The 16,092-nt window shown below is 39.4% G+C and overlaps 1 protein-coding gene across 11 annotated transcripts in view; it reads right to left on the reverse strand.

Annotated features, from left to right (window-relative positions):
* Positions 1-16,092, reverse strand: part of KIAA1211 (KIAA1211 ortholog) — a 126,486-nt gene that overhangs the window by 38,517 nt on the left and 71,877 nt on the right. For 8 of the 11 annotated variants that reach the window (XM_017823706.1, XM_017823785.1, XM_017823196.1 and 5 more), the window contains exon 3: positions 13,185-13,256. The exons of 2 other annotated variants lie outside the window; for them this stretch is intronic. In XM_017823706.1, the coding sequence (XP_017679195.1) occupies positions 13,185-13,209 (25 nt within the window). In that variant the 5' untranslated portion in view covers positions 13,210-13,256. Of the gene's footprint in view, positions 1-7,235; positions 7,241-13,184; positions 13,257-16,092 lie in introns of those variants that run through there. One more of the 11 variants, XM_017824021.1, reaches the window with a different exon arrangement.

A 16,092-nucleotide genomic window follows, 5' to 3' on the forward strand; every position in this document is an offset into this window, starting at 1 on the left:
CATAAATCAAATGGTAGAGCATACAGAAGAGAAAGCATCAGCACTGGACACAACACTGGGTGAAAGACCTATTTGTCCACAGTTCCCACCTTGCCTGTTTCCTCCGCCTTCTTTGAAAGGGAAGACTGTGCCATGCCCTTTCTGCTGGTTAATGCAATTTACTGCATAAATCAATTCAACTACAGCATTTTTAAAAAAAGGTTCTTACCATGTCATTCATCTCCATTAGCCTTGTCCCCTCCTCTTCTGGAGGTCTTCAGATATAACTGAATTTCCTCATTGACTCTAAATCTACTGTACTGATTCACCAACTATGAATCTAGGTGTTGAACAAATATAACAGGTCAACACAGCTTTCATTTCATGAAAATGGGTGAAAGCCAACACTCCTATCTCCAGCCAAGATCTGCTTTTCTCTATATGATTTAACATGTCCCTTAGCTGTTTCTGCTGCATACCCCATCATCACAGTTGTCACATTACTAAGCATGAATTCTTTAAATTAGGCTTTTTGATTCATTTCAAAACCAATGAACACGCTTTACTGCACAGGCTGCGCACACTGTTCCCCATCCTGCCAGCAGCCTGCCCTTCCAGGTATCTAAGGAAGGAATGCCTGACCAATAAGACAAAGTCTGTTTACGTAAAGTTTTCACAAGATTTTATGGAGGAATTTACCCCATAGGGTAAAATGCTTCAATAAACCAGTAAACCAGTAAAACAAGTACAAGGAATCCAAACATCAGCAATGCAACAGACAATGCCCTGCACTAAAGCCTTTTGCATTTCTAATGCTCAAACACAACTTCTCCCTTCCATCCATCTATAGTGTTGAGAAAAAAAAAGGGGATAGGAAATGCTGAAGGTTAGGACACCCAACGCTGTCAACTTGCAGCAAGGACAGTTGCTGTAAGTGTCAGGAAATAAGTCTGCTTACATGGGCCATTTGCTTTTCTCCTTAATCACTTGAATGGGAATCCTGTACATCCAGCCCCAGGAGACCAAGGGAAATTAGTAATTAAATGTTTTTTCCTGTCTGTTTGACAAGTCTATCTTGTTCAAATCACTGTAAACAGTTAACAGTAAATCAGTTTTGAATCACAGAGTAACATAAGGTGTGAAGGCGACAGATAAACAAGTTTGGATACACTAGCTAGAATAACACAGCACAGATGGTACATGCTCCCGTCTCAGCTATCAGAAGACTAGCAGAACAGATTAGAATAATCTTTAACCTGTCATATAATTTGTCAGATGCACAAAGATACACAGTGCCTAACATAGAGCCAGCAGAGAGCATCAGTATCATGAAGGCAGCACATAGTCCTTCCACTCCCAGTGACAGAAAGGAGCAGCTTCTCTCATGCCCTCTCTTTCATGCTGTCCAAGAAAGATGAAGGCGGGTGCAATGGGCTTTACTGCCAGTAAATCAGTCACAGCCTTTGGACTCCAGCTGGCAAAGTCTTATCAATGTGCCAGCTGAAAATTCCCCATAAGACATCTTGCTGTTAAACTGCTCAAATGTCACCCAAATCCATTGGGATTCCTAGGTTTAATTCCTCCTTAATCCATCCCATCAAAACCAGTACAGAGTCCTCAACACAAGCACAGGTCAAACAAAGACTTAACTACCACGCTTACAGAGGGAAGAAATTTAAATGACTGGAAAGAGAGTGAGCAGTGTATCCCAGAAAACAGGACCAATGCAGGGATGAGGTTATGCCAGTGGACAGGACAGAGAAGATGCCAATGTCACTGGAAATATCTGAAAAATAATTTTCAAGCAAAGCAAGCTTCACATGAGAAACAGAAAGACTCACATAATCGCAGAAAAGACACCTAAATATTTAACAAGGTGTAGGTTCCTTGCTTTTCCTATTTGCTGCAGTGCTGGGGGCACTCACAGTACTGTGGGTGAGGAAAACTGCAGGGTGAGACCTCTCCAAGCACAGCTGACAAAGCACATGCATCAGCTGGTGGGTAGGAAGATGATTGTTGAGGGGAAAAACAAATAAAACCAGGATTCATAGTGTCAATTTAAAGTTGAAGTTACTGTGGCCAGGATTTTTCAAGCCCCAGTTTTGAAATGGGATTTGCAGAGATTTCACAGACTTTATTGCTCATTATATGAGATGCAGCATCTGTCATTCTCCTAGAATGAGATATTGCACAGGACCTCTCTTCAAAAGAATGTGTTCCTTGTTATTGAATTTAATGGCTACAAAATATGGTGTAATAAGCTAGATTAATGAGAATATAAATTATTAAATTGAATAGAAATTTCTATAAAGAATTTAGAGAATGAAAATCCATGTGCATGCATCATTAAGAACTGTGTGGCAGAGAGAGGGCAGGTGGATTACTGGCCTGCAGGCTCAATACAGCAGCCAAGGCAAAAAAGGGAACTAAAAGATATTAAGAGGGTAAGTTGACTGACATCTCTAATTACATCTCTACAACAGAAAAAGGCTGTTATGAAACACAATGCCAGTAAAAAAACCCACCTTGATTTCAAGCTAATGATATTTCTTATTGATGTTCTTTTTAAAATAATCCAGGATGTATCCACTACAGTAAGCAGTGCCCTGCTGAGCTCTGGGTTGGCCATGCACCTGCACAAACTTGTTTGCTTTTCAGGTCCTCATCAAAAAGCCACCCTTCCCTCCCCCTTGCCTAGTCTGTTCTCACAGGGCATAGAGCTTCTCTGTGCAAACCAGGATTGACACTTGCCTCCAGCTTTCCCACCCACTCCACGACTCGGCACATCCATTTCTATGAGTCCCCAGAGATGCTCGTTACTGATATAAATTTGCAGCACTCCCTGGAGAGGTGTTTCTACTCCTCCAGGAAAGGAAAACAAACTGTTTGGGATCATGGAGTAGCCTCTGCTCCACTTAAACATGTTCTCATGTTTTAAAATAGGTGTGAGCTCCCGTACCTGTTGTAGCTCATCAGATTTCACAGGGAAAATTGGTTTCTGGGCATTTTCTGCCTTCATGACCTGCCCTCAGTCCATTGCCCTCTCTTCCACATGTAGCTAAAAAGAAAGCTGGGGTTGACAGATGAATATATAGATGCAGTCTAGATATACAAAGCAGAACAAACTAAAAGAGCCCAAAGAAACATTTAAGAGAACACACACAGAATAAAGATTGACATAAAAAAGACTGACATTCAGATTCAATAATGTAACTTCCCAGCAATGAGTTCAACTCTGTGAGACATTTAGTGATAGCACATAAAACTCATAAAGCGGATAGTATGCAATAGTCCCATGCTGACAGAGATGAGATGAGATGAGATAATATGACCTGACATCAAATCAATACCTGAGAAACATTAAATAAAAACAATATTGAGAGGGATCAAAAGCATTAAGTTGGTGTAGCCACAGTAGTCTAATGAAACACATAGGCAAAGAAAAGGAAAAATAGCATGCCAATGCTTGCCTGTTTTTCCAAGAGTATCAAGTGATCTTACAGAGATACTATTTCTTGCAAACCTTGTCCCACAGAGAGGATGAGGTATTCTTGGATTACCTGATATAAACTAGTAATACTACCTAAAGTATCCATAACACAGCAAAAACAAATCTTATTTTCCAGAAACATCTATTTTCCCTTGCCACCTGCAGACGCAAAAACATTTCCATAAACAAAAGCCAATTTTTTGGTTTTTCTTCCTCCCAAAGACTGTATCTTCCACAGAAACCAAATGTAGCTGAGATAGTCAGCTGTTTGGAGACACATATGAATTATCATAATAGAGTCCATTAATGTTCAAACACCATCTAGTATACTTTATCATCCGGAGCAGGGAAACAGATATTTCAACACTTCTCTTGATACAACAAGGAAATAACAGGGAAAGTGAAAAGTTACGTCATTCACTTAAAGGCAAAAGGATTTAACCTCTACTACATGAGATTTGCCTCAGTGGTCCTTACAAGCAAGAAACAAATACAAATGGAGAGGAGGAGTAAAGAACAGTTTAAAAATGTTTAGATGACATTTTAGATGACAACAGAAGAACCAGAGCTGAGTAAATACTGGTCCTCTCTCCTGTGAGACTAATTCTTTAGTCTCATTTACTCCGGCAAGAGTCTCACCTCCCTTCATTGCTGAGCTCCTGTTTTCCTCTTTTCCCCATCTATAAATTAAAGTCTTCCCAGCCAGACTTTGTATTTCTGTATCTCTGTTTTATCATTTATCACAATGAGTGGTCCTTGAAGTCAGAAAGCCTCATTTACCCAACTGTTTGTTTTAACATTGACATCCTGCTGCCTTAATCCATCCCGCTGCCACCCTTGGGCAGCATCTTTGGGATGGAAAAGACACCACCCTCCAAAAAACACAACCAGACTTAGAGCAGGTAGGTCACTTTGGGAATGTGTGAGGTAGGCCGGGGATAGTACAGACTTCCAACAGGGAAGACAGTATGAGAAGATCAGTATAAACTTTTTCAAGAGAAAGCCCCACTTACAGGTTACACAGTGAGTAGCCAGGGGGTTTAAAGCAACTTGGGAGACGCATCCTGAGCACAGTGACAACAGATAGCAGAGTTCACACATAAAAGGACATTTGCAGAAGTGTTAAGTTAATGGGATAGATGTTACTGAGGTGCTGGGCTGCATTGCAGAACACATGCAATAAGACAGAACCAGCTTATTATAGCTCCTGGCTCAGTGATGCATGTGAGACTTTTAGAAAGGAATGGACCACAAAAGGTTCTGATTCACCAACAAAACATTCATTCATTATGTAACAGAAGGGAGAAAATTACTAGGGCAAGAATTATTAACTCAAGGTATTAATGACAGGAGACCCTTTTGGTATGCTGGATTTTATCTGAGGTTTCCAGAGCTGCATTAAACACCTGAGGTCAATGCAGTAAAGGGATGTTGGCTTATTATTTCCTTCTCAGAGAAAAAAAACCCCTGTAAAACATGAGTTTCCCTTAGGAAGTTAATTTCTTACATGGAACAATTCCTGTTTGAAAGCATTTAAAACCTATCCTGGCCACACTGCATATGAAAAGATAAACTCTCAAAGGCCAAGCGACTTCCCTGAGGCCCTGCAGCAGAGCAGTCCAAAGTCCAAGGAGTAAAACCTGCACTGGACAAACAGCTCCCCACTGCCCCTCCCCAGCTGCTGGCAGTCATTTATACCTCCTCAAGGCTTGTACAAGCTGCTGACAGATCAGGATTCTACACTCAAATCACTATTTCTAAGATCATTCTTGCGGGGGATTGTGTTTCATGAAGTTTTTCCTGCCCCTGCAGCCCTAGAATAAGTCCTGTATTGCACTGGTCAACACTTTTGGATCCATACAATTTCCAGTTTTCCATCAGTGAGAGAAGGAGCATTTCATCCTCACAGAAACTACTGGCTTACCATAGAAAATAGAAAATGTTAATTTTCATGAAGGCAGCATGAAACTCATAGACCAAACCTCCTCAGAGATAAGGCAGAAGTGCCAACAGCATGCTGCTGAATTCTATTGATAAGACAAACCTGAGAAGTATCCTGACCTCCAAAGACAGTCAGAGTTCCAGGCCAGAAGGACTGGATGGCTGGAGGACTGGGATAACAGAAATGAGAGGCAATGCTGCAGTATTATGTACAAACTCATTTGTTTAGGGCATATTGCTCAAACATTCTTCTAATAACTTGGCCCAGATCAGCTAGAAATGTGCAAGAAGACAGACGTCTGGCTACACCAGCTGATCACAGGATAATTATAAACCAGCAGTGTGGTGCTGCTACAAAAATTAAATGTCATCCTATGGAAGGGGCTCCTGGGACTGACAGGGGTTACTATCCAAGCAACGGGGTGGAGACCCAACTTACTAATAAATCATTAGGAGCTAATAAATCAAGGCTGTAAGCAAACAGGTACATCCAATATATTTTAGATTGGGATTTGGAATTTTTCCTTCTTTTATGGTGGAAACAACAAGCTAATACATTGCTGAGTCATTTTGACACAGAACAATTAATTCTGTCTTGAACGTCACATAAAAGCAATATTATTGGATAAAAATTTCATGTCGTGGTGCAAAATCAGATGTATTATTTCTACTTTTGCTGCCTAAGACAAACTGAAACCAGTAAGGACATAGATACTGTGACATACAGCAGCTGCAAGCACTAAAACTAGTAATATAAGGAACACTTTCAAGGCAGTATCCTGCTCAGAACAATAACAGCCAATAATTGAAGAAAACCAGCAGATAAAAATGGCTTTTTTGGTTGTTGTGACTGGTGAGTATCAAAGAATGACTTCAAACTCAGTGAAATCTTATAAAATTTTACAGTTTAGACCTATTTATAGGTATCTAAGAGATAAAAAATTTGGAATATTTTTCATCTGATCATTGAGAACTAACAATATTCACTTCATTGAATATTCAAATAGATGTATTTTACCATCACATTTATTTGGCTAACACTGAATATACAAACATATAACACTAATGAGTAGAAGCAGTGCTATTTTAAATGCCAGTCAAGTAAGATTTCTACTACAAATATAAATATAAAGGGCTCTTTATAAGTTCTGTAATATCAAAATAGAAAAAAACCCAAGCTACTACAGTGATGCTAAGTGAAATCTCCCCCTATCTGTTCTATTTTATGATGCTAGAATAAAATTAATTACTCATGAAGAAGCAAAATTAAAAAGAAGAAGAGAAGCAGCCATAAAGAGATGACACTCAAGCATTTATAAACTTAAGCATTTCAAAAATATCTAAAATAATTCAAATATAAAATGGCCTTTTCACAAAAGAACAACTCTTTCTATCCCTGAACTAGGAAAACCAGACATTTCCTTTTAAAACATCTTTCCTTTAGGCAGTGGGAACAAAAAGAAAAAAATCTATTCCCTATTTTCATGCTGTTTCACTTCCAGGCAAGGATTTGCCAGGCCAGGATGTGACTGATCACACTCATCACACACCATCTCACTGAGCAGAGATTACAAAGCATTATCACCAGTAAATTGGGGAAATATATCAAATTTAGCCACACAAGCTGGGCATGATTAAACTTTGCTTTTTCTACAACATACCTGCCCACACTGGAGTTTATTTACCATGTACTATGTCCCAGAATGAAACAGAATGGAGGGGACTCAGATGGCCAAGCAAAGCACAAGATCTTTTGTGCTAGTGCGGATGGTTAAATGTAACTACCATTAAGGGAAATTAATGATTGCAGACTGCAGGATATGACATTAAGATGGACCCTAGAGTGAAAAATATTCAAGTATGCAGTTTGTAAACCCTGGAAGGACACTGGGACCATAGGCTGTGTCTGTTGTACTCTGAGGAACTGCAGCAGCCCTGACACCCAGGGGACCAGCCAAGTGTTATATCTCACGATGCAATATCATCCCAGAAAATGTCACTTGTACAGGGTGCTTTCTGGCAGATCAGGTACCCTCCAGCTGTTCCAGTACAACAGCAAGAGCAAGGAACAGAAATTCCTCTCCTGGTACTAACTAGTGCCAGGGTCTGTTTGTCAAGCAAGGATGGAAGCGGGAGTCAATTTCAGCAGCTCTAAACACTTGTTTTCCTAGGTGCTGAGGCACTTTTTGGATCCCTGCAAGCAGCTTGGTACAGGAATTGGTGCCCTGCCTGTCCAGTTAAGGGAAGCTCACAATGAGAGTCAGGGGAAGCCCATGCTGACCAAACCGTATTTAGCTCCCTTCCTTAACTGCTTCTTGACACCTTGCATAAACACACCTGATACCATTCCCACACTTGTAAAATCAAGATTCAAGAGCACTTGCTGTGAAAGAAATTGCAGAGAGTAGATTTGGGAATGGGCTGGGAGCAGAGGAGAGAGGTAAAACATTCACCAAGTTTTAACCGTTTTTATTTGTTTTAAATGTATTCCTATCTAGACTACAAGCATTCAGCTGAAGCAGTATTTTTCCATCTCTGTAAAGATGAGAGATGGGTTACAGCAGCACACACAATCTTTAAAGAACAGTAACAGTACAAATATAATAAACAAGCTGAAATAAAAGTTTACAAAAATAATCAGTTTCCATTATGTGACCAGTGGCCTCAAGAGATGCCCACGTCTCTCTCATTGACACATTTTGATGCTAAAATACTGCAAAGCACCTGAAAGCAAATTCAGGTTGCACTTCTTGAAGCTTTCCTCACATGAAAGTTTCTGAAAGATTTGTCAAATATGAGTTTGGTAACCAACGTAGCTGTTGCTTTGCCCTGTGGGCACAGAGAAGGCAAAAACTAACACTTACAGCTAAAAGTTCTAAGTGAAGAGAATAATCATCCCAGTGCTCCTTGTTGGCCCTCTATCAGATCCTGAGATCCTCATACCAGGTTTCCTTCTACATTGTCAGAAAAATCCTGATGCTCTAAATGACTGCTAATCTTGATACTTCTTTAAACAGTTGAGCTAAAGTCCAAAAGCCATATGTGCACTAACACCCACCCAGGACAGTCAGAGGAAAGAACCACTTAATTTAGGTATATGAAATGACAGCACTGTCAGTTATATGAGGGTAACTTTGTGCAGTGTAAAGTTAAGCCTAGGCTTCTCCCACTGCTTTATCCCCTCTTCTTCACTTTTTAAGACTAAGTCTTACGTATTACATGGAAGAAAGAAAGATGCCAGTTGTGCAGCAGAAATACACAGCATTGTGGTGATGCAGAGCAGCATTTTCTCCAGGAGGGTATGTCTCAATTACAAGAGAAACCACATTCCCTCCTTTTAATTTTCCTGCTTTTCTGCCGTGGATTATTTGGAGCCAAACCATAAAATGAATAACAACACAATATCAGAACAAAATAGGAGAGTCTCCAAATATTCTATATTTTTAGTTTGGCTTCATTTATCATATATGTCTCTACCTGATGGTAGAGAGATGACATATACCACAGGGTATAGATTGTTCATAATGTGTTTGCAGAAAACATTACTCTGAACAAATGTAATTTGATCTGATTTAGTCACAGTTAATGTTGAGTTTAAACTCAACATATATGAACAGATATTGAGTTTAAGTGTTTCAGACTGTAAACTGAAAATTATCTGATGACAACTAATCTGCAGTACCACCTGAGAATTCACTGCTTTGCTGATGTTAAATGAAGATGAGCAGATCACTGATGAATCTGGAAGAAAACCCCACCTGGACAGAATACATACAGCTACCTGGCATTCTAAATATCCATATTCATTAATGGGAGGGCAGTTGCTACCTGGAAGGTGCCAGTTTGGAAACCACAGTCAAGCATGTGACTATAAAGTGTTCAAATACATGTACTTGGTTTTGGTAAACTGATTCCTATGAGGGCATCACCCATCACCCATATTGTATCCTTAAGCTTCACTAATGGTAACACAATCCTGATAGCATTGTGTAATAGGATAACCACGTAATCAAAAAAGGGAAAATACAAGAGCAGTGAGATTTCACTACTTTGTAACAAAAATTATTTGAACGGCTTTTAAAAATACAATAATATTTTTACTAAGTTCTTCCAAAAGCAGAGGGAAGCGTTTTTCCCATTTTTTTCAGCACAAAGTGGAAGGAGACACTGGATAGGAGCTGAAACAGATTATCTATCTGTAACTGTTCGTCCTCGAGGTGCCTTGGTGACATGTACATCCCTGGAACTGACACCCAGCTGCAAGCCTCCCCACTACGGCAGCCCACTGCTGCATGGTCACCACGTGCACTGCACACCACTTCAGAGGAGGCCAAAAGCCTCTTAAACAAAGCATGTGAAATTAACCAGGGCCAAGGAAGAGGGAAGAAAGGATGGCTCTTAAAATGCGTGCAAGACCTTACAACTCAGGAAGGATCAGAAGATGTAGCAATCTGTATTACTTCCTTGTAATGTTTGTTTACTTTAAACATCTGCCAGAAAAACTGTCCATAGAAAAGACCTCAGAGTTCCCTAGAAACAAACTCTCTGAAAGACACCCTTTTGCAGCCATGGTGGAAACACAGCATGGCAGAATCCCAAGCAGCAGCTCCAAAGTCCTCTATGTACGCAGAGCCATCACCAGCATTACTTGGCCTCTAGCAGAATAAGCCCAAACTGAAGAGGGAGAGGGGTTTATTTTTCTTTGTTTTTTTTTTTTTTTTTCTGAAAATAGTTTTTGTTCCAAGATACACAGTGGGGAAAAGCAAGGTGGCTGGAAGTCCCCTGAGGTTCTGACAGGCAAGGGCAAAGTGGCCGAGGCAGCTTTACAGGGCTTTGCTCTCCTCTGCTGGAATGGGCTCCATGCCATAACTAGTAAGTTTGAGGATCTGACCTCATTGTAAACAACTGTGTCTCTCTGTCCTGCCCTCCTGGACCATGCCATCAGACTGGTAAGGTTTGTTTGTACCTGTTCTTCAGGATACCCCAAGCACCCTCTCCAGAGTCAGCCTCTTATTATCCTCCAGCGCTCCAGTTGTCAGCTGGGGCAAGTGTAGCCACAGAGCAGCTGGTCATCCCTGCTTTAGGCTATATTGTGAAATGGGACAGGCACTCTGTTCTATAGATTAAAGAGGACACCTCACTTAGGGAAACAACATTCCAGAATAAGAATTAAATTTCTTCTATCATGGGAGAAAAGGAACATGAAGAGATTGTATCTTTGGAGTAAGGAGACAAGATTTTAATCTCACTATATGATAAGAAACCAGTAGACAAGAGGACAGAAGTCAACTGTGTTGAGATATCTAATTAGTTCATGAAGCATTTTACTAGAGTATAATTTTGTATGTGTAACAAAGCAAAAGGTACTAATTAATTGCAACGCATTAAGTGCGAGTTGTTTAATAATTAGGAAAAATGAATGCATGCATGCCAAGGTTGGTACAGACAAGAATTCCATATAGCTGAGTGTTGCATTTCCAACAGCAGCCAGTCTGCTCAAGAAGCAGAGGAGTAATTTGAAATTCAACCTTTACCCATGGGGTCAACTTTTTTTGCACAACTTTTCTGAAAGAAATCTTAAAGGACAAAGATAATGAATGCCTTCACAACAAATGACTGGATTAGACAATTAGTGTCTGTCTCCACCCATGAGCAATTAAAACTTCATGTTCTATGTACAGAAAGCATTGCTATCCCATGTAGAGTGCTCATGGATATATAAATCATCCATATTCATGTTCTCGTCTTTTGGAGTTCTGCTAATACTTATGCAGAATCAAGGTAAGTCAGTCATACTCATCTCTTTGTAAATGGTATGCTTCTTAGGGAATCAGAAACAAACATCCGAAGTACGATTTTAATAGCATAATATTTTCAAAATTTGCTCTTTACCCTGGGAAATTGTGCCAAGGCAGAGAAAGTTCAGAAACCACTGCACATACTAGGATAGAAAAAGACTGAAAGCAAAGGGACCACAAGCAAAGTGGTTGTAGGCAAAGATTTCCTAGAACAGCAGCTTTCAGCAAAGTCTCACATGACAATGTGAATGTGCTCATCCCCTACAACTGTCTGTTGGGGATTTTTAAGTCTTTACCACAGTACCATATAGTGATTGACCATAAACCCCAGCATAAGGCGAGACGGCGATACACCATTTTATTTGGTGGTAATTGTAGAACAAATGGTTTTCTACAAAAGCAGGCACCAAATTCTGGGAAAGTCTGGGCCTGGAACTTGCAGCTCAGTTATGGCTTAACTAATAATAGCTAACACAAGTGTAAAAGTCACATGAGCAACAGAGTTTCCTTCCCACAGTGCCACTGGTGAAGCATACAAAAGGAAAACCAAAAAAGTCTGAAAACTTCACACAAGTAAATTTTTTTCTTTGTAATGAATGGACACGCTGTACTCCCACTGCTTCACAAAGGAAGTTAAGAGCTTCTTTATATGTCGAGCCTACTCTGTTTTTCTCAACAAAATACAAATGAAATGGCCATGTCAATTATTAACTGATGACAACAGAGAGCTAGTCAGGTATTTCAAACACTTGTGTCTCTTCTTCCCACATGAATTCCTCAACAGTAAATGCAAACTAAGTCTTCTTACTACTTTCATCATTTAAATCCATAATTAGAGACTATTAAATAACTTGTTGCGAAGTAAAGGCTTTTTTACATTCCTTCCTCTCTCCTTTCTTTCCCTGGGAAAGCATTTGACCTGACTGTCAGTGACAGGGTGATAGGGGGACTTCATGTTCTGAAGGGCACTTGGTGAATCTAGTCAGACCCTTTTCCCCTCTTAATACCTTCTCAGTACCGCAAGCTCATGTGGAAAATCATGCAATCCAGTGGAAACAGAGACACTAGGTATATAACGGGGAAATCTGAAAACAGACTAAAACTTTAGTCATGTTATGATGTTAACCATCATCTTATGTTGAAAATAAGTCTTGTTAATTATAAATGCTTTGGCCAGGCTCTCCTCCCCCATCTCCCTCCCGTCCCCAAACTTCACCAACAAAGAGATGAACAGGACACCACCACATGAATCCAGCACCATTGCTTGACAGCATGCTTGCTATTTACACATAAGTACAAACTTAACACTGCTTCAGTCCATTCACATCATTTAACTCAAATAAATTCTAAATTTGTCGAAGAATCTCTGCAAACCCAATGTAATCAATAAAAGTGAAATCATATAACTTTGTATCAGTGCAACTGAAAGATAATTGAGAATTATCATAGGAAAACCTGTCAAGATTAGAATTACCATAATAAACTTTAAAATGGCAAACTTTTTGACAATCTTGAAAAATAATCCATATGATCCTAAGTAAGCATGTACTTTTCTATTTACTTCAAAATTTAAGTCCATAAATTCTAAACTTTCATCAGCTAAAAGGGCCATTTCAAATAGTATGGTAAAAGCACAGCATGTGACATAACACAAATTGGGGGAATCAAGTTTCCCACAGTGGAACAGGTAGCTCCTAGTAATGCCACAGGAAATTACCTGCAAAAACATAAACCAGAATAATCTCTTTGGTTTGGATTTGGCTGAGCTTCACACATACGCTGTTTATTCTGACTGCCATAAAAATGGACAAAAGCAGCACACACATTAGCAGCAGCTCCTGCTTAAAAACAAGAAGCACAGCACATTTTCCCCTCAGCCAGCTCCCCACTGAAAGTATTCCAGACTAAGCCACAAAAACTTAACAGTGAACTTTCAAATGACAGGACATCATGTGCTCCATCAGTCAAGTACTTACAAGGTTTCTTAAACAAATTGATCATGCCTACAATTTCAGACGAAGTCAGAGAAACTCCAGACTTGATCTTCTCTGAGGAAGAAACAAAAGCCATGAAATCACCAAAGAGAAGGGTTTGTTTGGCTTTTTTTTTTTGTTGCTGTCTTTAAGAGAACTCTGAAGGACATATTGTAACGTGATAGGAAGCTTGTAGGAACAGCCTTAGAAATAAGGCTGGGCGTGTACTTCAGCACCCTGTTCTTAGCACTCTCCCTGGGGAAAATGCTAAGGGAGATTTTAACTAGCAAGAGTCAAAGTGATTTCAGATTGATAGCTAAGACCTCCCAGGTGATCTTACATTTGATATATTAGTTTATATAATTGCTTTTTGCTCAGTCTTCCCCAGCTACAAAGCCAAAAATAGCTTACTTGTCCCACAAGGAAAATAAGGTATACTGGGGATACTGGGCAACCCTTTATAGGTGTTATGAATAACAGCAGTGGTTTTAAAAAAGTAAGAAAATTCCTGACATTATAGTATTATCCATGTTTTTACTTTTACAAGAACAATTTAATGTCAATAGCTACCATGAAATCAGGAGGCTGCATTTTCCAAGAAAATTTGTGCCAGACATTAGTATTTTCTGAAGCATCCTATAGTAACATGAAATGGAGACAAGCATTAAGCAGACTTTATTCACCATAAAAGAAGCAACAATGATGCAAATTCCTCTTAGAAAGCAATAAAATTTGGAATATAAAACCCCAAAAAGGCTTCATTATGTAGTTCTCAGTCAACACCAGTTGAGCCAAAGCCTACTATAGTACTTCTCTGTGCTCTGGATAAAACTTCCCATGGATCCAGTAGCTCCACTAGCAGAGGTGCCGGTCTTCTACAAAAATGCATTTGCAATAGGATTTAAGGGAAAATATACCCAGTAAAGATAGGCTCTCAGATCTGTAGTTTGGCATACAAATGGAGGTCTAATTTTCAGTTCTCTTGGGAACAATCATGCAGTAAAATCCACAACAGGAAATGAATGTTTTAATGATGTCTTTTCAATTCTTGCATGGTGTTTGTTCAAAATCACGTATTACAAGTTTTTACCCAAAGACCAACAAGTGTTTATGCTTACGCTTTCACATCCTGATGGTGTTAAGACCAAAAAGTGCTTCTCAGGAAATTCAAGATCTAGAGAAAGACTATACTTTCTCAATGTGAAACAAAACTTTATGGTTTTTATCCAGTTTCAACAGAGGTCCTTGGCATTTGCATATCAATTGCGGAGACTTTTTGAAGATAAAGCCTTTAACAAAGGAAAATTTTGATTAATCTGTTGTACATAGTGCATTTACTAATATCTGATTTCTCAAATCTCCCTCTGTCAAGTCAATTAAAAACATGTATTTGGAAAAACATTGAACAATCTTAGGCTGCTTAGCGACTCCCTCTTTCTAAGCACTGGAAATATAGACATACAGAATAATTTGCATAAAACACAGACAAATGGGATTGAACTGTAAATGAGAGAAGATAAAATAAAAAGCTTGAGAGTTATATCTCCCTGTTGCTTTCTCCTCTGAGGCATCTCATGCCAGTGTTTTTTTGGGGGGAGATATATCAAGATTTATGTGTAATAATGACTTTAGCAACTTTTTTCTTTAGAGACATTTTATTTCACTAATGAAACATTCTCAGGAACCAAGAGAATCACTTCCGCCCAACTTCATTTTAATTAAAAAGAGCTGAAAAAAAAAGAATAGGAAGATGAAACTACTTTGGTTTGACAAAATGCATAGCTTTTTGACCCATCTATAAGGGCTGCTTACGCCACTCCAGCAGCTGACAGACCAAGATTCTCTGCAGTCAATAAATCACCTCATGCAGCCCCCTCAAGCCTTCCTCCCACAGCGCTGCACTAGATCTAGCATCCCTCCAAATAACCAGCAAGCCAGAATTAATTCAGACCATGAGAGCTTACAGAAGGGCTCAGGATCATCCAAAAGACTGCACAGGTACCTGAGCAGAAACTCTGTGGATCATAGCTGTGGTCACTTCCCTGAGCACATTCTGCAGCTGTTCAGGTCCTTTGCAGTCTTTTCACTTCAAACCCCATGACTGACTAAGATCCACCTTGAAAACCAACAGATGGACATTACAATATTGAAAAGCATAGGTGTCAAGAGGTACCTCTTACAGGGATAACATAATCTACCATCAAAGTTGGAGATGCCTGAATGACCATGAAACAGCCTCCTAGGTGGGGACAATTAGTACCATTTAGTCATCACACAAGGTTATCAAAGGACTTTTCATAGCAACAGCTGAGAAGCAGCGTCACTCAGACAACAGACATGAAGATAAGTGGTGGACAATCTGGCAACGAAGAGGCAGAAACCACTCTCCCTATAACTTCCTAATATCAGCTTTATCTCACTCACATCTGAACTGCCTGCCACCATTGCCATAGCCTTTCTCTGTTTAAGCAGGGTTGAAAATTGAAACATATGCTTTTGTTACATGTCAAAATATTAAATGAAAGAGGATTAAAAGGTGAAGTGACAAAATGCAAAGTTTAAAGACAAAATTAAAATGTTTTCCTTCAACTGGCTTACCTGCAAATTAGGTCTTGATAGATGAAAAGTGTAATGCAGTAGGCATTTAAATGGTCCTAGTTATTCCCCAAACAACTCCAGTTCATGTAAAGCCCCTAAAACACACATGGTGTGTTTTGCTTTTACATTATCTTATGCAGATATTAATTACATAATTCACATACCTGAACTGGCAGAAATGCTATCCACTGATGCCAAACTAAAATTTTTGCCCCTCTGGCCAAAATTTCATTTGGAACTATTTTCAATGCAACAGGAAATGGAGGCAGTGGAACTGCTAAAAACTTGTTATATGTAATTGTAGATAGGCAGG

This window comes from Lepidothrix coronata, unplaced genomic scaffold (genome assembly GCF_001604755.1).
Source record: "Lepidothrix coronata isolate B3197 unplaced genomic scaffold, Lepidothrix_coronata-1.0 Scaffold0, whole genome shotgun sequence".
Taxonomy (NCBI): domain Eukaryota; kingdom Metazoa; phylum Chordata; class Aves; order Passeriformes; family Pipridae; genus Lepidothrix; species Lepidothrix coronata.